At 38.3% G+C, this 24,815-nt stretch overlaps 2 protein-coding genes across 3 annotated transcripts in view; both read left to right on the forward strand.

Annotated features, from left to right (window-relative positions):
• Positions 1–16,207, forward strand: part of LOC122678908 — a 45,594-nt gene extending 29,387 nt beyond the window's left edge. Inside the window, 1 exon segment of the mRNA XM_043879084.1 lies at positions 16,055–16,207. Within this exon segment, the coding sequence (XP_043735019.1) occupies positions 16,055–16,207 (153 nt within the window).
• A 23-nt stretch (positions 16,208–16,230) lies between these two features.
• PTPRR (protein tyrosine phosphatase receptor type R) overlaps positions 16,231–24,815 on the forward strand; it is a 269,220-nt gene continuing 260,635 nt past the window's right edge. For both annotated transcript variants that reach the window (XM_043887108.1, XM_043887116.1), the window contains exon 1: positions 16,231–16,675. In XM_043887108.1, the coding sequence (XP_043743043.1) occupies positions 16,606–16,675 (70 nt within the window). In that variant the 5' untranslated portion in view covers positions 16,231–16,605. The remainder of the gene's footprint in view (positions 16,676–24,815) is intronic.

The following is a 24,815-nucleotide window of genomic DNA, read 5'->3' on the forward strand; positions in this document are numbered from 1 at the left end:
GAGGCTCTTATCATCTCTTCCTATACAATTTCAGTGGCTTCCTGTTTTCTTTTACTCCAGTCATGCTCCAACTCCTTAATCAATCCCTCTCACAACCAAAATGATGTCCTTACAGTGTACACCTTAGCACATCACGCCAGCCCTCAAGACATTTACAAACTCTCCATTGACTGTGGGGTGAAGTTTAAGTTCGTTAGTACTACATGCTCAGTCACTTGGTCATGTTCAACTCTTTGTGAACCCCACGAACTGTAACCTGCCAGGCAATTCCATGGACTGTAGCCCACCAGGCTCCTCTGTCCATGGGATTTTCCAGGCAAGAACAGTGGAGTGAGTTGCCATTTCCTCCTCCAGAGGATCTTCCTGACCCAGAGATTGAACCCAAGCCTTTTGTGTCTCCTGCATAGGCAGGCGGATTCTTTACCACTGCACCATCTGGTTCGAGTGGCATGTAAATAATTTTATGTCTTGATCCAATCTTCCTCTACATGCAATTTCTTTTCACTTTTAAGCTCATACTCTAATTAATACTAATTTCATACTCTAATTAATAAACTTTATATTCCTTTAACATTTTGTGTGTTCATTTGCTTTGATCCATTTAAGAAGGAGGTCCATCTTTCTTTTCTTGGCTACTACTTACTCATCTTTCAAGGTCTTGTTTTCTTCTGGGAGTCATACATTAACCCAAGGTTGGAAAAAGTGGTCCTCCATGCTCACAGAATATGAAGTATACATCTGTATTATCCTTAGTACTTATGACAATATCCTCCATGTCGTCTTACCTTAATGTAAGTTTCTTAGGAGCTACCTGCTTATTTTATTCTTTGGCTTCATTCTTCTAGCCAAGTGACTAGCATAGCGCCTGGCAAGTGTGAAGAGCTCATTTTTTCCTGATGTGAACTGAGAGGTATTTTGAACATCATTATGGACACATGAATCAAGACTTAAATTCTGAGGTTTTCACAATTAGATGTCATTATTCAATTTTCAAAGTGTTTAGTGAATTTATTTCTGATACTTTTTAGGGTAAGGATACAGGAGGAGGGTAAAGTATGGTTCTTAACCTGAAGGAACGTATTAGTGCAACCAGTATACTAGGGGTATAAGATATTTCATAATCATTATTTAATTGCATAGATTGCATGTTTCACAAAATTCACATGTATACTTTGTGAATTTGAATACATTAATATTATGTATAATGTATGCATTCAGAAGATAGGTACAATTGTTAACTCTATACCAGGCATTAGGACAGGCACTGAGAATTTTACAGCTATAAGACATGACCCTTACCCTCAAAGAATTTACAGTCTAGTTTGGGATTAAACTGAGGAGCGATCACAGATTCATAATGCAGTGTGATGAGTGTTCCATGTGCACCAGGAATATGCATGAATAAAAGAGTGCACTTGCCCTTGATTTGAGGGGTTCACACAAGAACTAGTATAGTGAATGGTGTAGGTGGTTCGGGGGGATCAAAAAGAATTAAGGAAGGAAGGGGTGAGTGTACATTGAGAAGTGGGTAAAGATTTCACGCGCGATACGGAAACTGAGTTAGACATTAAGGGACTGGTTACGTGGTGAGTATGATATGACTCATCAGACACCATTAAAATTATTCAGCATAGATAGGATATAAGTGTAATCAAATTGTGATGTATATTTTTCTTTCCTCTCTTATTTTGAGAAGGGAAAAACTCAAATAATTTCTTGTTATGCTATGCTTATCACATGGTTATTTCCTTTCACTCACAGTCAAGTTTCATAAATGAAATTCATCTATGAAAATCATGCATGATATTTAAAGAATAGTTTCAACAATATTTCAAAGTTCATTATGGGGAAATACTGTAACCTGCCTCTGGCAAATTTTGTGCAGCAATCTATCTTATATATGAGAATTTCAGGAAGAGATTATCTTTATGATCCTTTAATAATAGGTGGGATAGGATGGGGAAATAAAGAAAACACCCAACACATCAGCGATGGAACACCATCACCTACTTGTATTTCTATTTCTTGGTTAGACTTTTCCTGGGTTGTGGTTCTTTAGAACTTTGTAAAACATCACATCAGCAAATCTCAAAGAATCATAGGGCATGAGTTCATTTTCCATCTGATCAGTGAAAATAGCATTTTAATCACGAAACTTACAAAGCACTGAGGATCTCCAGTTTCAAGAATTTAAAAAATCAGTCCTTAAAGCATTAATCTAAATATAAAAATGTTAAATGGTCCTTTTACTCATTTAACAAGTTTTTTAACCAAAACTCAAGATAAAACTTTCCTCAGAAAGCTTCCTCAAGTAATGTGTACTGTAACACCCAGCAAATGCCTACTTGTGAAGTGTTCCCAAATGACCAGTAGATTATTGCATCACACACTGAAGGTCACAGTGGCTGCCAGTGGTCAGGTGCATTAACCTCAAGGCCAGGCTCACGCTACTCTTTTTTCTTCCAGCTTTATTGAGATATAATTGACCTACAGCACTGTGTAATTTTAAGGTATATAGCATAATTACTAGACTTACATACATCATGAAATGATTATCACAATAAGTTGTTAAACATCCAACATCTCATATAGATACAAAAATTAAAAGAATAGAAAAAATTTCCTTATGATTAAAAACTCTTAGGATTTACTCTCTTAACACTTTCGTATATTAACACACAGCAGTATTAATCATATTGTACACTACATCACTAGTACTTATTTATTTTATAACTGGAGGTTTATACCATTTACCTGCCTTCATTCAATTCCCCCTCCTCCCTACTTCCCACCGGTGGAAACCACATATCAGATCTCATTTTTTGTCAGTTTGTTTATTTGTTTATGAAGTCCCCTTGAACTACATCCCTATGTTAGCTTATGTTATACAACATAGTGGTTCAATATTTCTATACATTTCAAAGTGATCGCCATGATAAGTCTAATTACCACCTGTCAACATATAAAGATATTATATTAAATAAATGTAACTACTGACTATAATTCCCACACTGCACATTTCATATATGTGGCTCTTTTATTTAACAGCCAGAAGTTGGCATCTCTTTATCTGCCTCCTCTATTTCTTTTCTTCTCTTACTCTCTGCCCTTCTGATAAATACCTGTTTGTTCTCTGCATCTATAATTCTATTTCTGTTTTGTTATGTTTCTTCATTGTTTTTAGATTACACACATAAGTGAAATTATGCAGTGTTTATTTTTCTCTGTCTGACTTATTTTACTTATCCTAACAGATCCATCCATGTTTTATCACAAATGACAAGATTTCATTCTTTTTCATGGCTGAATAGTGTTCCATTATATACACCACATCTTTATCCATTCATCTACTGATAGATACTTAGATTGCTTCCATATCTTGGCTATTGTGAATGATGCTGCAGTGAACTCTGGGACGCATATATCTTTTTGGATTAGTGTTTTTGTCTTCTTTGTATAAATACCCAGGAATGGGATTGTTAAATCATATGGTACTGCTATTTTCTAACTTTTTGAGGAATCTCCATATGTTTTACATAACAGTGGTACCAAATTTGCATTTCTACCAACAGTGCATGAAGGTTCTCTTTCTTTTCTCCATACTTTCACCAACACTTTTTATTTGTTGTCTTCTTGATAATGGCCATTCTTACAGATGTGAGGTGATGTCTCACTGTGGTTTTGATTTGTGTATCTCTGATGATTAATGATGTTGAAAATCTTTTCATGTGCCTGTTGGCCATCTGTATGTCTTCTTTGGAATAATGTCTGTTCAGGTCCTCTGCCCATTTTTAAATCCAATTTTTATTTATTTTGAGTTGTATGAATTCTTTGTATATTTTGGACATTAACCCCTTATTGGATATACTTTTTATGTAAGGTGATTACTCTGCTTTGAAAGGTTCTTCTCTTCTGAGAACAGAGTGACATTTTGTCGATCCATGTCTTGCTTATTTGGTCTCCCATTGACAAGAAACACACATATTTATGAAATAGCTGACAAAGGCAAATGATGTGTTTGTGGTGATAGAACAGAGAGAAACAAGCTGGCAAGCACATATGGTGAGCAGGGCATCAGAAAATCAAGTCCTGATTCACCAAGAGCGAGATCAGCATTTTGGTACATTTTATAGACATAGAATTTCACTCTTTTTAATAAAACAGGAATAGTAAAGTTATGGAAGAAATACAGTTTAGTATTGAGCATTTCCACCCCCCAAATAAACATTCCCAGTTATTTGCTTTAGATTTTGAAAAGGTCTTTGGCCTCTTTCAGACAAACACACAAAACTATGATTGCGTGTGTGCTAAGTCGCTTCAGACATGTCTGACTCTTTGCAACTTTATGGGCTGTAGCCCACCAGGCTCCTCTGTCCATGGGCTTCTCCAGGCAAGAATACTGGAGCGGGTTGCCACACCCTTCTCCCGGGAATCTTCGCTTCCGGAGATCAAACCCATGATGAGTCCTCTGCAATGGCAGAAGACACTAGCGCCACCTAGGAAGCCCACTATGATTGCAGTTATAACTAATTTTTAGAAGCCATTTCAGGCCTACTACTTAAGCAGAAAGTAATGATTAACTGAATTCACTTTTATATACTTGTTCAGTGTATTCAGAGTTGTTGAGGACAATTCAAGAAGAGAAACAGTTCCTGCTTCAGCTACCTAATACTGAGTGAACTGTGCCTGATGATATGAACTAGTGGTAAACCAAGGTGATTGCACTGAGCTGTACCTTATATGTTGCAGTTTTGTGAAACAGCATTTGGATAGAGGTAAAGATTTTTGTTTTAGTAGAAGTTATAATCACGAACATCATCATTATTATATTTTCTACCAGGTTACAATGCCTATTATGACAAATATGCATGTATATATATTTATATATGTATACATATATGTATAGTGCTTCTGCTTTATAAGATATCTTTAAGATATCTGCTTTATAAGGTAGAAGACAAAGATCATGTTCTCACTCTGACAGAATGATTGATTAAACTAACTTCTTCCTAACCCTTCTGTTAGAAAATACCTGGAAGTGATGAAAAAACTGTGACAAATACATTTAAAGTACTGCCAAATTTAAAATAAAGAAAGAAGTATCTGCAAAGAACAAAACTCAATGGGGAAATGGAAGTCAAGGTACTAAACACAACTTGACATGGGGAGAGAAGTTTGGAATGATGGTGGATATGGTGGTACGGAGTCGGAGGAAGATTAGGAGAGTTATTCTATTCTGCAGCTGGGCTTTAATTTCCAACATAGACAAATAATAAACCTTGAGTAAGACAATGAGTTGAAAAGTGAGAGATTTCTACATGTATTTAGAACCACTGAAGGACTGTCGTAAATAAACAATGTAAAGATTCTGAGTTATGCTTCTGGTTTTATCCAGGTGTTACTGGACCACTGTTCTCACAGACACTATTAACAGTGAAAAAAGATGCAAAAGAAGATGAACTTACAGCACTGAAGAGAAGATAAAACCAGGTATATTGTGAAGGAGAGGTGACATTTTGAAGAGAACGGCATAGACAGCATAAACTACTCATTTTTGTGGCAGTTAGCAAAGAGGGCATCATGAACTCTGTTAAGAAACATGCAGTTCTTCTGGAACAAAGAACTAGTGAGTGGAGTTTGCTGCTATCAAATTACAGTATAAAAACAGATACAATCTAAAGAGCTGAGAGAAAAAAAATATGAGCAGAACTTCAGGGAAAGTGAAAGTCGCTCAGTTGTACCCAACTCTTTGCGATCCCATGGACTAAACAGTCCATGGAATTCTCCAGGCCAGAATAATGGAGTAGGTAGCCGTTCCCTTCTCCAGGGGACCTTCCCAATCCAGGGATCGAGCCCAGGTCTCTGGCATTGCAGGAGGATTCTTTTCCAGCTGATTCTGTATCAGATGGATTCTCTATCAGGGAAATGTGGGTCAAAACCAAAAGTACTAATATTCATATAATTGGAATCACAGAAAGAGAGAAAATGGCTGCAGAAAATGTGTATTAAGAAATAAAGGTTAGATTTTCCCCAAATGTGGACAAAATTATAAATTTATAGATTCAAGAAGCTCACTATCTCCAAATATTATAAACTAAAACAAAAGAAAAAACCTTTGCCAAGACACATCACTGCTGAAATTCAAAAGTAAAGAAAATAATCTTGAAAGCAAGGGAAAAAAAAAAACCACATTAGTTTAGAAGATTAACCATGCGCAGTTTTTTGTACACCAATTAAACATCAGTAAAGCAGGATAAATGGTATGTATCTGGGTAAATATAAAGGACTATACTTTTTAAGATCTTTAAAACATGTATTACCGTTAAAAGCAAAAATTATCATGTTTATAATGGGTTTCAATGTATATAAAAGTAATATATATGAGAATTAGAAGGGCAGGTCCAAGGAACCTATATGGATATAAATCTTCTTTTTTACTTAAAATAGCAGCAGAATAGTAACTCTAATTGGTTGTGAATGGAAGGTATGTGCATTTTACTACTTAGAGCAACTATTAAAGAAATGATACAAAGAGAGTTAGCCAAAAGGCCAATGCTGTTGTTGAGTTGCTAAGTCATGTCCAACTCTTTGTGACCCTATGGACTGTAGTCTGCCAGCCTCCTCTGTCCATGGGATTTCCCAGACAAGAATACTGGAGTGGGTTGCCATTTCCTTCTCCAGGGGATCTTCTTGACCCAGGGATTAAACCCATGTCTCCTGCATTGTGGATTCTTTAACACTGAGCCACCAGGGAAATTCTAAAAGGCCAATAGGTAAATTTAAAAGGAATTTAAATTTTTTTAAATTGTTCAAATTTTTAAAAATTTAAATAGAATATTAAAAATAGTTCAGTAATCCAGAAGGAAGAAGGGAAAGAGGCTTAGAGAAACATTAAAGGAGGGGACAAACAAAAAATGAATAATAAAATTGTAGTGCTAACTGCCAAGAAAAGATGTTTTAAAAATGAGATATTATTTAATATGTGTTGGTTTGGTTTGGAAAGTATGACACTTATGTGTGGGTATAGCAAAATTGTGGCTATAGCAAAATTGATTCTCATATATTGCTGTTGTGAATGCAAATTACTATCAACACTACATAGTGATAGCCTATACGTGAGCAATTTAACTTTTATGTGTATGCCTTAGAGAAACTATGGTAAACATGCTTGAAAAACATGTGCAAAGATTTATTGAAAAATTTTTTAAAACTAAGTTTTAATAGAGGGAAAAATGCAAACAATTTAGCTTTATAGAATTTAATTCTGCCAAAATATTCAATATAATTCTGACAGAGTATAGCTCTGACAAAATGTGATCCACTGGAGAAAGTAATGGCAAACCACTTCAGTATTCTTGCCTCGAGAACTCCATGAGCAGTATAGAATATAATGCCAGTTAGTTAACATTAAAATTTTAAAAATGCTGCACATAGTTTATAGATACTACAGTACGTTTAAAGCTCTGACTAGGAACTACAAAATCATGAGCATCATCACATTTGTGCAGGAAGGTAATAAGCATGAGAAGGTAGCTATACTGTTAAGATTTTTGAAAGAAACCAGAAGCAAAAATAATATTTTTTAAAAGAAAGGAAATACACAATTACTTATAGCTCCTATTTATACAATTCACTTTACAGGCCTTTTTACCCCATAGTGCTTTTTGTGATGATAATTTCAGTGTCAGCTGATTGAGTTATCCAGGGATAATGAAAAAAGGAACAAATACTGCTCAATCATCTCCTGCTTTATTCATCATTCTTAAGAAAGGCAGCAGTCTGATTGGAATGTACACATTTCAATTCTTCCTAATTTGCTAGGGGTTGAGGTAGGACTCACAGTCTGTGATGTCCCATTCCTGACACCTGGTTTTGACACTTTATAATTTCCTTTTTTAGAATTTAGAATTTCCTTTCTAAGAATTTAGAATTTCCTGGGGCAGTGGCTTCACCAGTGCTAGAACTGCCATGGCTATGTTAAAAGTATTATAACTTTCAATCTCCTGTACATGTTTCCAAATATTTTACAGGTTAAGCGAGTATCATTTCTTACTCTCTAAAGCAGCTCACAATAATTGAGGAAGAACTCTAAAAATTGAGAAGTCAAAAATGGAAAGTCATAGTGCAATGCTATGCAACAATTAAAAATAATGACATGGTAATATGCTCCCACAATACTATTAGGGAAAAAACAGTGTCCAAATCCATAGTTTGATGCTACTAAGGTAGAAATTTTGTTAAAGTTAGTAATAATTATAAACACATGGATGCATAAACTCATATTTCCCCAGGGTGGGAGTGGAAGGGAAGTCTTTGTACCAAAATGTTACTTCTGTTTATCACTGCTTAATGGAATCCATGACTACACATTTTTCTTTCTTTCTGTATTGTCTATTGTTCAATGGGTGCTTTTACTTTCATAATTTAGAATGTTCAACTCTAAAGACAATTAATTTAAACTTGATTTAAATTTAAATAAATTTCAGAAATTTGGCAGTTTCAGAAATTTGGTAAATTTCAGAAATATGGCATCTGTTTTTGCCCACTTCCTACAAATAGTGTGTTAAAGTTACAGTGCTATCTAATTATAGCTAATTCAAAGATAAATTTAGTTTTATTTCCACATTTGTTACTGAGGGCTTCCCAGGTGGCACCAGCAGAAAAGAATCCACCTGCCAATACAAGAGACACAAGAGATGCAAGTTCAAACCCTGGGTCAGGAAGATCCTCTGGAGGAGGAAACGGCACCCCATCCCAGTATTTTTGCTTGGAGAATCCCATTGACAGAGGAGACTGGCAGGGTACAGTCATGGGATCTCAAAGTGTCGGACACAATTGAGCGCCTATCACAGCACGTCTGTTACTGAATTTGGTTTTGAAAGGAGTATACTTTTCAATCTTTGTGATTATCAATTTAGAACAGATCAAATATAAAATTTGGTTTAAGTTCTGCAGTCAAAATCTAAGATAGATAATTTACTTTCTTTTCTAAAGCAAAGTACTTCTAAGATCAGAGGATCCAGATGACTTCTTTCAAGAGAGTTTATTTATATTTTTCTCCTTTTGTATTGACCACGAAGTAGTATTTGGATGAGCCCTGTCATATGGACTTGAATGAAAAAAGTATTTTATTAAAATGTAAAGTGAGGTTACCTTCTATTCTATCACCAAACAACAAAAAATCAAAATTAAGCTACTCTAAGAAACAGAACATTTGCAAAATTTTTATTCTCCAGCATTTGGATAGTATTTAGCTCAAGTATTTTGATACCATTTGCCAAGGAAGAAGCTGAGAACACAAAAACGCTTGCTAGGGTATTTTTCTCTTTCTTTTTCTGCTTAGATTTCTCATCCATAATACATTGGATTGATTCTTTTGTTGGTAGTTTAATATAAGGGTAGTCCACAAATTTTTTTCTCTAAGTCAGTCTCTTAGGATAAATAAATTATCAACATATGCACCCACATTTCTAATTAATAAGATGTTTATTTTACACTAATAGCATGAAATAAAGAGTGGAATTTCATATGATTATGTCCATTGGATAGTTGCAGTCTCTTGAGTTTTTGTTATTTGAAGAGTTGTATTACTGTAATTTGAAATCAATGCAACTAGAATTAATTTAAAAGTTCTTATGGAGAAATTTTCATTTAGTTTAATTTTGCATTTTTCTTACTGTATTTCTCTTTACATACATAGTACATTTATAGGCATGCTGGAAAATTTTTTTGACACAGTTTGGTTTTCCAGGTTGGTTAAGATATCTATGGAATTACAAAAGCCTTTCATTGGTCCCTCCTCCTGGAAAGTTCTTTAACCAGGTATCTGTTTTGATAACACTTTCATCAACTTCAAGTCTCTTTGCTCAGTTTCACCTTGTGGCTTATCTTGAATATCCTATTAATTTGGTAAACTCCTTTTACTCATTTTGACCCCACCCTCACTCTCCTAATTTCCCATACTTCAATCTACATTTTCCTTTCCCTGAAGCACTTATCAACTTTCACCATATTATATAATTTACTTCTTTCTTATATTTACTGTTAAATGTGTAATTCTTCCTCCTAGAATGCAAGCATCTTGAGGGCAGGAATCTTTGTCTTTGGGGCTTAATAATACATCCTAAGAACTAAAAACACCTGCTGGATCATCACACGTTCTCAACGCGTGTTTTCTTTAAATTATTTGAAGTCAAATGAGGTATCAGTGAAATACCAGCAGATTATTTCACTGTTTGGAAAATGAATGTGATGTAGCCCATCCCATTGTAACTTGACTTCAAATACTGTTTCCTAATGTATTCACTGAGCAATGATGCTAGTGTTGTCCTGGCACACTTGGATTCTGTTGAATAAGTCAAAATCATGGCCATGGACAGGTGACTGACTGCTTGGTTATTTGAGGCCACTAATGGTCATATTAGAGTCATTTTTACTAAGCTTTCCTCTAATTCTCCCCTCCATGTGTGGAGGTGTAGGTTTTTTACAAAGGAATGTTTTAATCTAAAAATGTTTCTCAACACTAAACCTTAGACTGATAAATTATCATCTCTTCTGTAAGCATACAACTGCAAGAATGAGAGGAATAAGGAACTATAAGACAGAGAGAACCATGGCTTTTCATTTCTAAGAGGGAGCAATCAATGATAAAGACATGGAGGCCCATGTTTGGGAGATATTCTTTCATATCATCTTACAGTTATGGGAGAAAATGATTAACAGGAATGGAGTCGGATTAAATGATCTAACCAAGCCATAGCTACATTCCTTCAATCTTCTTAGTGTCTTGGGCTTTTGGGTGAATGAATTGTTCCAAAATGGCCTCATTCAAGGAAATCTTAAAGAATGATCAAACAATGTAGAAAATGTATTTGACTGGCCCCAAGTAGCTGGTCTAAGCTGACACTGGGGGTTCTCACATCTATGTGCTGCTCGGTATGATGGATGGGGTAAGTGCATCCTGATTAGTGTCTAGGGATGGACAGAGAGTTAATGCAGAGAGTCAGCAGTTTATAAATCTATTACTGACATCTTGGCTGACTCTGACCTTTGCAGTGCCAGAGTAGATGACAGCATAATACACTGGTACCAACGGCTAGCTCCCAGGAAAGCTTATACTTCATCTTGAATCAAATTTTAATTATGAACCAATAGCAGAATTTATTGATACTTATAGCCTTTCTACTGCGATATTTTGTATTATACTGGAGTGGGTAGCCATTCCCTCCTCGAGGGGAATCTTCCCAACCCAGGGATCAAACTCAGTTCTCCCCATTGCAGGCAGATTCTTTACCAGCTGAGCCTCAAGGGTAGCCCGAATTATACTAAGACAGCTAAAGAAGACTATATATCTTATTTTGGGTCTCTAATTTTTTCTTAGAATACATATTGCTATCTTTATGTAATTGTATATGTGTGTGTGTATGTGTAGCAAACACTTGAAATAGCTAAAACTCAAGAAGACTAGAGCTCTGTTAAGTTGTAAAATTTAATTGTCACTTACCCTCTTGATGAAGTCTGTTTCTTGAGATGTTCCCAACTCAGGGATCAAACCCAAGTCCCCTGTATTACAAGCGGATTCCTTACCATCTGAGCCACCAGGGAAACCCCTTCAAAACACTACATTTTCCATTTAAGTCTTAAAGTTAATTCTTTCCATTAATCAGGGAATCAGTACAACAGAGTTGTTAAAGCCTGGTACTAGGGTCACCAGTCCTGAATTTTAATCCCAGCCATATCACTTACTAGCTGGATGACCACGGGCAAATGACTAGTCTTACTGAGTTTTAGTTTCTTCTTTCCTCAAAAAGGAGAATAACACCTCCCAGAGCTCTTGTGAGAATGTGAAAATATATATTTTGTAAATTTTAGTCATTTAGTCTTCATTCATGGTGCCCTTTCTATCTCACTATTTTCTTCACTGTGTGCTTACACAGAAGGGTAGATTGTTCTGCTTTTTCATAGTTGGAAAACTATTTCTAAAAATTAATGGTGAAGCAATTCATCTGAATGTACCTTTGCCCCAAAATTTCTACTTCCTTCTCTCTGAGCCATTCTACTCTGAATATAGCTTAATTCACCTCCAGTCCTTTAATTTGTAGGAATAAATTATTACTCTTCTTTTCCCCTCTCATCTATAGATATCTCTCAGGCAAAGGAAACGAACTTTGTGACCGACAAAATTACTATATAGCATGGGGCAGGGTAAACACATTACAGATCTCAATAATGTGTTGGTTCATTGTTGCTGGTTTCTCCTGTACACGTTCAGAAGTTCCTTGAATTCATTTCACTCTTTCATGTCTCTTTTCCCGGCTCACACAATCCCACAACCTCTCCACATAGAACAGTTAGAACTTATTTATCCAGTGAGACTCGGCTCATTTATTGTTTTCCACTAATAGTTTCTTGCCTGCCACACATCCCTGCCTCCATTTCCACCCTCCAAGGAGAGATAATCTCTCTCCTGCTCTACTTTACTGTAAGCATACTTCTTACAAGTTCTTCTAAGCATGATGGTGTGTGTTGTCTGTCTTTGTTCACTAGATGCTAGACCTTAGAGTCTGCTGCCACAGCATTGCCTCATCCTTTTGGAGACAATCTCCAGTGGGTGTTTCTCGCTACAGAGCTTTACTGCCAGGGCTAGAATCAGTGTCTTCTGCTCTGGCCCTGATCTAATTCTAATGAGTCGACTACAACTGTCACTATTTACATTGATTATATGTGAAGTAGTATATTGTAGTGGTTTGGTAATAAATTATCTGATTGTACATCCTAACTCTACCAATTTGTCTTTTGGTTGGTTACCTACTACTTGAGTGTGGGCAAGCTGCTTCTCTGATGTTTGTCTATGTGAGCTCAGTCATGCCTGATTCTTTGCAAGCCCATGGACTGTAGCCCGCCAGGCTCCTCTGTCCATGGAATTTCCCAGGCAAGAATACTGGAGTGGGTTGCCATTTCCTACTCCAGGGGATCTTCCCAACCCAGGGGTCAAACCCATGTCTCCTGCATTGACAGGTGGGTTCTTTACCACTGAGCCACCAGTGAAGCCCTACCATCTCTAAATTGAGATGATGATAATACCTCCTTGTAGGAATATTGTAAAGTTTAAGTGGGAAATCCATATGCTTAGAATGCAGCCTGGCACATAGAAGCACTAATCAAGGTTAACGCTCATATTTAAATAATAATCATAATCTAAATAATTTAAAGAAGAAACTTTTACAGTCAGTAGATCCAATTTCTTTAAAGTGTCCTAGGGAAAGACGGCCAGTATGAATGGTTTTCATCCATTTATAGACATGTTAATGTGGAGGCTCACAGTGGTTATATTCAGTTTGAGGGCATGTTCTGAAAGGCTTCTTTCCTGTATAAATTCTTCCTGACTCTTACCTCTTAGGAAACAGAGATGGTGCATTTTCTGGTGAAAAAATTTCACATGATAGTTATTTTCTGTTTCTCTTTCCACATGTAAATGATTTCCTTTAGGACACAGCTCTGTAATCCAGTATTATTAATAATTTGCCTGGCTCTCGCATAGTAATTTCCAAACTTCTTTAAATTGGAGCTAATTTTCTGAAACGGTGTAGTTTACTAACAGAGACTCTTCTCTAAAACACCCAGTTGCCTTCATTGGTGTTAGATCACCAAGTCAAGGGAAAGCAGTATCTGTGAACTCACAGAGACTCTGTCTCAAAGAACTAAGGGGTTGACTTTTCATTGATCGGCTGATTCACTTATTATACTCTGACTTCACATGTCACGGGATCAAATCTCTTGAAAACATATTAGGTCAACTCACCAAGGAATATGAAATTTTTTCTCCTTTATCTTTTTCAAGTGAATTAATAATTACTGTCTAGTCACCAAAATTACATCTCACTTGAGGTTATTTTTACTGTACTGAACTATTCTAGTAGTATATCTTAAATTAGAAACTCGAAATTTTGCTGTGAAGGGAATTTTCATGCACAGTTTAATAATTCAGCTACCTCAACCCCTGGGCAAAATAAATAGCTAGCTGAATGCTTGTTGGCAAAGTCACAGCGAATTATATTATTTGAAACTCTAAATATCCCCCCCCTAAATAAATCTTGGAATTATCTGTGGGAAAGCAAGGGATTCAGGGCATTACAGTAACATTGCTTCCTTACCGTATGTGCATTTTCTTCTTGGAGATCTATGGAGTTTGGTAATTGTTTTTATTAGGAATAATAGAAGTACACCCATTGTACTTGGGCTGCAATTACTCCCCCTGACTCTCAGCCCTGCAGCAATTCTAGGACCTGATATTAGTTGAGAAGAGTTTCTCCTCTGATTTTTAAACATAGATAAATAAGTTATCTCAAATATCTAGTAAGAATTCCAAAGAGCTGGAACAATTGTCACTATTGAATTTTATCAACTAGTTGTTTTTAATTAATTTATTTTTGAGCATTTATTTTGTGTGAGGCACTGTTAGTCAGTTGGCATACATTAGTGAATACAATTGTCAAAGATAACTGCCATTGTAGAGGTTGGATTCCGTTGTGGGAAGGGGGTGGGGTTAAGGAAAGACATAATGAATGAATAGATGCCATTAGCAATTCTTTTGGTATGTTAGAAACCGATACAGGCTCTGGGGAAGAAGACTGGGGAAGAAGACTGCGGAAAGGTGAATCCGGAGTAAGGAAAGAGGTTGCAGCCTAGAGAGGTTTGGGGTGAAACGGTTATGCCACAGAAATGGTACGTAACACACCCATGTGGGGAAGTGGTGGAGTGGGGAGAGTAAAGCCTCATAGAGCTCAATTTTCAGCACAGAAGTCCTGACAAGGTATCTAAAATACATTTCATTCTCCGCCTTTTTGCAACTAGTGGAGTGCAGTTCCTGGCCTTGTCTCTCAGCACTAGAGATGAAATAAATTATAAAGGAAATGATACTGCCCAGGCTCAGATCCTGTGACATCCTGTCTAATTGAAACTCTTGTGGGTAGTATGTTTCCCATTAGTTGTCCCAGTTCACAGGGGATGCAGGAAGAAAGCATTGAAGAGATAGGCAGCTCAATTCAACAAGCACTTATTCATATCTCTTATTTACCCAGAATGACTTTATTCAATTTCAGTGATACAAAGATGCAGACGTTCTTAAGGCCCCTCAGCCGCCTTGTAAGATGAACCAAAGATGAATGAATATAAATGAAAAATATGTGATGTTGCTAAGCAAAGGTTGTGTATACATTCACATGTGGAAGAGATATACTGTAATCTGGAGTTAGCCCAGGGCTTTCTGGAAAAATGAGATCAAGGTTAGACCTTTGGAAGCTTGAGCGTGGCAGTGAGGCAAGCGGGAATGATCTGGGAAGGGCCACAGTATCCCACCAAGACACAGAGGTAGAAAAATCAGAGCTCCTGGGTTAATTAAGGGAGACAAATCTGGCCACGGGATTTCGTGAGCAGGAGTAATGAGCCCCTGGACTAACAGAAGGATTTCCACACTCAATGTCCCCGATGAGGGGGATCAACACCTATATTAGACAGACTGCTGCAGCCTTCCTAGGGACTCGAACTTGGGCAGGAGGAGCCCAGTTACAGGGGCGATTCCATTACATTTTACCTTAGTAAAATGGAGACAAAGGATAATTATCTCCAAAAAACAAAAAGATGTCTTCTTCTTTTCTGTTACATGGATATATCCTACTAGTCTCTAAATATGGCCTCACTTAGGTCACTACGGTCATAGGCTTTGAGCTTGAGTCTGGAGAAAGTTTAAAAAACAGGGACCCCGCTGAAGACACGGGAGAAGGGGATCGTGTTAGAAAGAAGGCACCCCCAGGATGCGTGTTCGCTGCTTATACTCAGCAGGCTGCCCCATGACCTCTCCCCGCGGCAACCCTGCTTAACGGAAGACGCCTGTCCTCTGTTCCCATGGGCAGCCTGGAGAGGTTGGCACTTGGAGGCCCAGAGAACGTCAGCTCCCATCTATGAGTTCTGTCCACGTGTAAACCAAGATTTGGGGAAGGGACAGGGTGAGTTGGGGGGTTGACACTTTCTTAGGCCGCCTCCTCTGGTTCCTCAGGTCGGGCCCTCATCTGGTCCCACTCCCAGGTTCTGGACAGACACTGGATCCGAGGACAGCCTCACCACGCTTCCCCCACACCGCCGCCGCGCCGTGCAGCCGGCTCGCCCCGCAGCCGCCGCTAAGACCCGGAGGAGTGGAATTCCACCCTGAAACTCCCGGGCATGCTCAGTGGCCGCGGCGCGGCGGGGCTGCTGCTCGCACGGCTCCGGCCGCGGGCTCCCGGGCTGGCTCCCCCCGCCTCCGCCTCCCCGCCACGTCCCCCCCGCGGCTGCGGAGCTTCCAGAAGGCCGAGCGCTGGCGGCTCCCCGCGATCTCGGCCCCCGCCCAGCGCCGCCCGGCTTGCCGCCGCCTCCCACTCCTCTCTCTCCCCTCCTCTCTTAAGGTGGCGAAGCTGGGGCTGGCTTCTGTTCGCGCCACACACCGCTCCGCCAGCCCCAGCCCGGGACCTGCCAACGCCTCCCGGAGACCAGAGGACTCTCGGCGGGGGCTCTTTCCAACACCACTTTGCCTGAAGTGGGGTCGTGGCGGAGTTGCTGCTCCGCCGCTCAATGCAAAGCGCTATGCGGAGAGCGGTCGGCTTCCCTGCGCTGTGCCTGCTTCTTAGTCTTCACGCTGCAGGTAAGGGGCTGCCCGGCAGAGCTGTGGATGCGCTGGGAGACTGCACATGCTCCAGGACTCTGGGGAAAGCTGGCTTCGCGAGGAAACCCCTAGACAGGCAAAGCAGGACAGTGCTGACCCGGTAGGGGCGAGGGAGTCCTGCACCTGTTGGAAGACTGAGGCCGAAAACTTAAGCTAAAATCAGCCCTTGATTTTTCCTGACCTCGTATGAACATTTTCAATGCGAATACAGGTTTGCTTCCTCCACCCCTCCCCTCCATCTAGACTCCCAGGTTTTGTTTCTAAGCTCCGCACTTGACTGCCCGTTTTTCAGGAGGCAGACAAGACTCCCTACTGGATGTAATATTTTCTACTGCAGCGACTACTTCCGTAAGGTCTCTCGGTTTAGCGAGAGCTCACAGGGATCCATTGGCTGTAACCTGATGGACCACATCTCTGCCCCAAAGATCGAAATACACGATTCCCATGAACGATGCCGCTCCAGGCTCCTTTGGCCCCAGCTCTTGTCAGTCGAATTTTCTAAACCAATAAGACGGACGAAAGCTTTAAAATAGGACCCTCTCGTCTCTTTCAGCATCATGCTCAGGTTCCGAGGGCACCAGACAGAAAACCAATCACAGTTTCAAAGCTGACAACCGCAGGGTAGGCACTGTCCCCTGGGACGGGTTTGATGAGGTATAGAAAGGAATGACAGTGAGACCGGTTCCCAAATATAAATATAGTTTATATCAGAACCAGTATCAGGTTTCGTTTGGAAGCAAACCTTAAGAAGTACCTGGGGAATTTTACATAAAATGTCGCTATAGACCCTGCTTTTTTGATACATGCAGCCTCGATCTGATGCAGGGACTTGCTGGACTGAATCCTTCATCATTTTTACACACACATGAACCAAAATAAAATATGGCAGAGAGATTTTAGGAGCCCTACTGCGACAGCAGTTGTCCATGCAGTATCCCTATAGCAATCAAAGACCAGGTATTTTCCCCGAGTTTGCCTGTCATCCAATCACACGTATTCATTCATTTTTCCAAGCAATATTTTATTGAGTATATACTACAGTCCGGAGATAGTGCATAAAGATAATGGATGCAAAATTGCAATTTGGGGGTATCTTTTAAAAAGAGTGTGGGTGAGCCCTTTTCTGTGTAGGCAATAGTGAGAGTGAAAGATGGTACTTTCTTATTTCTAGCTAATGCTATTTTAATGTATGGTGAATCTCTCGAACAAGTAATGTATAGGAACATTCAGGCTATAATTAAGTACCCATGTTAATTGTTATAATTATGATGTTATATTGTGGAATTTTCAGTAGTTCTTTGGCACTTTGAAAACTAGGATGTAGCTGTGACGTGGTCATTAAATTATTTGCAAACAGTTGTAGTAAATCCTTTTATTACCACATACAGTTCTTTAATGTCGAAATATGAGATGAAAACATACACATTGGGTTGAATTTTATCTACATTATTGCTTTATTATAGCCCTGAGACAAATAGCTATTACCAAAAAAATCCTCAGTTCCTATCAAGTTTAGGAATGATTTGAACTGATCTATGAAAAATATTAGTGTTGTTATTTTTAACACTAATGTATAAGATTTCTAAAGATAACATTTAATGTATCTTGAGTAATTATAGCTTAAAAGCTATAAATAACCTTAAAACTAAGCAGGTGGAAAACATTTATAAATTTGTCTTAGATGAACATTTGGGATGAGGAAATAGAGGACTTTTGTTCATCAAAAGAGAAACCTAGAAGTCTGTACACCTAGATTATACCTGGAGCTCTGCCAAAGGGTGTATTACCAAGACAAACCAATCCAACTCTACTTTGACTTCTTAACTTGAAAAAAAAAGGGAGATGATTAATCAATTGAATTTAGTCACAAGGCATCGAAGGCTATCTCCAGATTTCAGTTGCAATTTGCCATATAGAAATTAACTACATTCATATTTTTAATGTAGTGCTTTTGATAGGTGTTTTTTTCACAGCAGATTGCAAGTATAATATTGTGGTTGTCTTGCCAGTTTCATTTTGAATGCATTTTAATTTAAACAGCAATTTGTGGGTCACAAGCTGTCATCAGATTAAAATTCATCACAATTATCTAAATAACATTATTAGGACTTTTCATTAGAACTAAGATAAATCAGCTTTCTTGATCTCAGCTCCTGTAGATTTGGGTAATAAAAAAGTGAGTGAGTGGAAGGACAAAGATCAAGAAGTCAGTGATAGTCTCCACCTGTTGAATGTCTCATTTAGCTTCTCTTACAGAAGGCTCTCCTCTCAGGAGGAAAGTGGGCTTTATAAAGAAGGAGAATGAATTCTATGTAGTCAAGCCTCTTTGGCTGAAAAGCTAATTGATCCGTTTTGGTTGTGCCCAGGGTACCAGCCACTACTTTATGCTGGCAGAACTGATGATAGGTTAGACCTCTTTCAGGATGGGAGAAATTGGCTGCCAGGATGTGAGTGCTCTTCGTAGCTATACTAGAAACTGTTAACTTCCATAGTCATTCTCCTAATGGTAAAGTAGCAAACTGTTTTCACCTTGAGTGCCCTCTCCAACTGTTTGGTCATGATCCCCTGAGTCACTATACAAAAAAAAAAAAAAAAGAATTCTGACCAACCCTGAGTTCTGATGACTTAACAAGGAAAAGTATTGAGATCTGTTTGCAGTGTCTATGGGAGCAAAAAGAGGAAGAGGGGTACAATGCTGTGTAATTAACATCTCTAGTAAGATAACTGTAATGAATTACCGAGTATGGCGTTTGTCAGAGAACCTGGACTCAACTCTATCCATGGCAGCTGATGTTCGTAGACCTTCTTAACAGAAAAAGTGATAGTTATTGTTCATCCAGCTGCTTACTATACAGGTGAGAAAACTATGATTCAGTAAAAAGTAGATATTATTACTTTAAAGTGCTGGTTAACAGTATAGTCAGGGTAAAAACCCCGTGTTTCCAGGCCTGTGATTACACTCTATATTAAATCCTACACTCTTTGGGAGGCCACCATTGAGATAATGGTGCCAGATTCTTTTTCCCTAACTGTCCTCATTCCTTAGCCTCTGTGAAGCAACATAATGTATGAACTTCACCAGAAAAGACCACTTCAGGAATATCCAAGAAGGCAACTACAAGCTACTCAATGATATGGATGGTAAAATAATTACATGGAAGAGCCACAGATAGCTTATTTTCTTCAGTGTTTCTTCTCTTTCTTTGCCCAAAGAACTATGGGAGATGATATTTATTGATAATATTTTAGTTACAAAGGAGTAAATGTTTTGGGGTATCTTGAAGATTCTCACGGGAAAGCTTTCTTTTTCCTAGTGAATGTCTTGCTAAAAAAACACAAGTTGATTTCAATGCATTACTCTCTCTTCAAGCTCTGGAAATGGTTCTTTCAAACTTCTATATGGTTCTTACTACCTGCTTTTTGGATGGCACAGAGACTGCCTTCCATGTATATTCTGACGATGCTTCTTCATTCTCAGAGAAATGCCTAGTCAGTTTCCCTAGTCTTTGAGAAGTAAGCGTTCCTGTGATGGAACTAAGAGGATCAGGGAAGTCACTGGCAGAAACATCATCCTCAAAAGAAAGGGTAGGAACTTCCCTGGTGGCCCAGTGGTTAGGAATCTGCCTTGCAATACAGTGGACATGGGTTTGATCCCCGGTTGGGGAACTGAGATTCCACATGCCGTGAAGCAAATAAGCCAGGCACCCCAACTACTGAAGCCTGTGCGCTCTAGAGCCCCCGTGCTGCAGCTAAGACCCAATGCAGCCAAAATAAATAAATAAAATATTTTTTAAAAAGAAAGGGTAGACAGATAGGAAAATAATATTTTAAGATATCTTTTCTCAATGAAGAGTCCCTTGGAGTCCCAGAATCAGTCTTTCACTCGACATAGTTCTTACGCTGGCCAGGGGTCTGTTCTATTCTCTCCCACATTACCTCCCTGATATCTCTCTGCTTTCCTCTCTTTTGTCTCTCTCCAGCTACAATGGTCTCCTCCCTAATCCAAGAAGACACCAAGTTCTTGCCCATCCTCCCAACAAGTTTTATTTATTTCTTTGCCCGAACTATCCTTTCTCCGTATTTCCATGGCTTAATCCCTCAATTTTTGGTCTTTGTTCAAAGATTACTTTCTCAGTGAAGTTGTCATTGACTATCCTAATTAATATTTCATCACCCCTCAAATCTTCCAATACCTTTCCCTGATTTATTTTTATTATTAATTTTATCAAAGTATAGTTGATTTACAATGGTATGTTATTTTCTGCTGTACGGCAAAGTTACTCAGTAACTCATACGGATATTCTTTTTCATATTCTTTCCTTTCTGGTTTATCACAGGATGTTTAATATATATAGTTATAGTGCCCTGTGCTATATAGTAGGATCTTGTTGTTTCTCCATTCTATACATACTAGTTTGCATCTGCTAATTTCAAGCTCTCAATCCTTTCCCCCACATCCCCTCCCCCTTGGCAACCACAGATCTGTTCTCTATGTCTGTTTCTGTTTCCTAGATGTGTTCATTTGTGTCCTATTTTAGATTCCACATATAACTCCTGATAGCTCAGTGGGTAAAGAATCCACCTGCAATGCAGGAGACTCAGGTTCAATTCCTGGGTCAGGAAGATCCGCTGGAGAAGGGAAAGGCTACCCACTCCAGTATTCCTGGGCTTACCTTGTGGCTCCACTGGTAAATAATCTGCCTGCAATGCAGGAGACCTGGGTTCAATCCCTGGGGTAGGAAGATTCCTTGGAGAAGGGAAAGGCTACTTACTCCAGTATTCTGGCCTAGAGAATTCCATGGACTGTATAGTTCATGGGGTCACAAAGAGTAGACACAACTGAGCAAATTTCACTTCGCTTTTCCTAAGTGCTATCAGGTATTTGTCTATTTTGTTTACTGCTATTTCTATAGCAGATCCTGCCCATCCTAGCACTGGGAGAGGAGCAGCGCCTGGCATAAAAGCTACTAAAGATTAGAAAAATACATTGAATACATAAAAACAACACAGTAATATTTCTAGTCTCTTCTTTTTGCATTTAATTTCTTCTTGGCACTCATGCAAGGCACCTAGTAAGCTTAGTCACTTCCAGAATAGATTTCAGCAGAGCTTATTTACCCAAAAATTAAGTTGCTTCCCAGAAGTCTCACATACCCAGGGGACATACAATCTCAAGCAGACTTTGCTACTTTGGGAAATGAAGAGCAACTGGGGATGAGCTTTAACTATCGATGAACTCAGTGGCAAAGTCCTTCCAACTGATTGCCAGATGCTATTAGAGCCCAAATGCCTTGTTGGTTGGCTGTATTTTTAATTCTTTGTAAAGTGTTTTATACCTGTGGGAATGACTATGGTAATGTCTGCATCTTTAGCATTTAAGAAGATAGATGTATGTATATTTGAGACCACACATTCCTAGAACCCTGGAGATTGCTTATTCTGTTGGAAATCACACCCTGACTAGCACATTATGAAAATTCTGGGTTGTATTATCCACAGCCCAAATAATGATGAATGTATTATCCATCATTCAGACTTCTCTGTTTCTCATCTACTTTTCTACCAACTCTAATCTTTTTTTCTTAATTTTAAATTTATTTTTTTTTTTATTGAAGGATAATTTCTCTACAGGATTGTGTTGGTTTCAGCCAAACATCAACATGAATAAGTCATAGATAAATACGTGTCCCCTTCCTCCTTCCCATCTTCCCTATCCCACCCCTCTAGGTTGTTACAGAGCCCCAGTTTGAGTTCCCTGCGTCATACAGCCAATTCCCCCAAGTCTAATCATGGTTCAACATAGTTAAGGTGGTCTTTCATCTTTTCCTTATCAATGAATATTGAGATTAGATTAACTCTAATTTTGAAAAATTCTTCTCATTGATTCCCATGGATAGCCACTGGTTTCCTCAATGGCTTCTCTCTTATCTAACTAGTCATTTCTCAGTTGCACTTTTAGGTCTTTCTCTGAGCATTCTTTCATAGGTTAGTGCTCTGTAGAATTTATGTGTCCTAGGTCTTTTTTTCTCTCTTACCCCGGTATACTTTCTCTGTGGATGTTTATATTCAGCAAAGTTGAAATCCATATTTCTATCTCAGATATTTCTCCTGCTCTCCGGTCCTATCCCTACAATTACCTAGGAGTCACTGGCAATCCCACAAGTATCAGGAATCTGGCTGTTAATGCTCAGCACTTCCCATAACAACCACTTTTATATCTATATATTCTATCATTGTGAATAACATGCGAGTCCCCCACGGTCACCCAAGACTGGAATTAATTGCTCATCTTGTACCCTACCTTTGCTGTTTTCAGCCAAAAAGTTACCAGGTCTTCTCACCACCTCTTCTCCACTTTTCATGCCCACATCACTGCCTTGGGATAGGTCCTTATTTCTCATATAGTATCTTACAATAACCTACCATCAAATTCGTCCTTCATAATCATGTTGGAGGTAAAACTGGAAAAAAGCATACTCGATCACATTCTCACTTTGTACTCTTTAATACAGCCATCTCCTTTTCTCTTAGGGTAAACTCAAACTCATTAGCATGGGGAAGTCTTTTACTCTCAGGTATTTCCCAACTCCATCCTTATTTCCTATCATCATGTTCTGCTTTGCCCACTGTTATCATACTAAAAGTAAATTTCATTGGTTTGCCAGGCCTCTCATCCTTTTCACATACTGTTCTGTTTATCTTAAGTATCCAACTCAGCTTTGTTTTCTAGATAATTTTTCTCCAACTTTAAATCGTAGTTGAGCATTGCCTCCTTTGAGAACCCTTCCTTGAATCCCATCTCATCCAAGTAGCTTTCCCAAGTTTTCCTTTGAGGCCTGTGTATTTCACTATTAATGCCTTTAACCTGAGGTTTTTTTTTTTTTGAGGACAATAAGAGAATTGTAGCTTTTATCTCTGTATACTAATAACATATTAACAGAATTGTGCTTGTTATCCAGTATACCATCAGTAAATGTTGCATTCAATAAATATATTCAGGATGTATTTGGAAAAATAAATTTTGATTAATTTATATTTACAAAGAGATTATATCTCATTTTCATGATCGTAACGAGTAGAATTGACTTTACTACTGCCCTTTCAATCCAATGTATATTTACTGGTTACAAAGCAGTGGAAATGGGACAGAATAGCTTTCATTTAAACATATTCTGTTTAAGATAAGTTTGTGTTCTGTGAGCATGATGCTTACTCTAGTGGTGCTGTGTGTTGAACTCCTCCTAGATGGATAGACATCCCTATATGATTTTCTAGTACTACTTCAAGATGGGAGTGAGATGAATGTGTTTATTTGAAAGAGATAAAAGAATTAGACAAGATACATAACATGATAGCTGTGCATTAAAGAATGGACCCAGAACCCCTAACTCTGATTACTGATCAGCTATCTTGAAATAACAAACATGAGCCACCTACACATTTAAAATCAGGTGGGAGTTTGAGGCAGTGGGTTCAATAAGCAGAAATAAAAAATAATCCAGCCTTCCTTTACTCCCCCTACCAAAATCCAAACTAACCATCACAGAACATTTCTGAGTATTTGGATGGTTTTATACAATTTTTCTCTTTTTTATGTATAGATAAAGTCTTTATTACACCTTCTTGGGAGCCATGCTTTTACTTGAAGAATGGAGAGTGGCTGATGAATAATAAAAAGTCACTTCTTCTGAGATGATGGGGTCACACATCAAAAACTCATTTATTGCCATTATTATTAGTGATAACATGGATGTTATGTTTCATGGTAAGTATACTGTTAAATCTCTTAAAAGCTGTTTGTAAAGTCTAGTTCAAAAGGTAGAGAAAGCCATTTTTACCTTTAAAGGCTGATTTTGAAAGATCCTACTTGGCCATAAGTGCATTCTTCAACTTCAAAGCACTTACAAATGCTGACATACTTAGAGTAGCTTTGATATTTCTCAACACAAAGGGTTTTAATAGCTTGAAACATTTTAATGGTAAAATATTATTTTAAGATCAGGTTTCCTAATGCCTGCTCACCAAATAATGTAGCTGTAAGTGTCTACTATTGAGATATTTGCCACAGAATGACAATTAGCAAATTTATGCTGCACATAGTAGCACTTTCCATTTAGAT

This window comes from Cervus elaphus, chromosome 3 (genome assembly GCF_910594005.1).
Source record: "Cervus elaphus chromosome 3, mCerEla1.1, whole genome shotgun sequence".
Taxonomy (NCBI): Eukaryota; Metazoa; Chordata; class Mammalia; order Artiodactyla; family Cervidae; genus Cervus; species Cervus elaphus.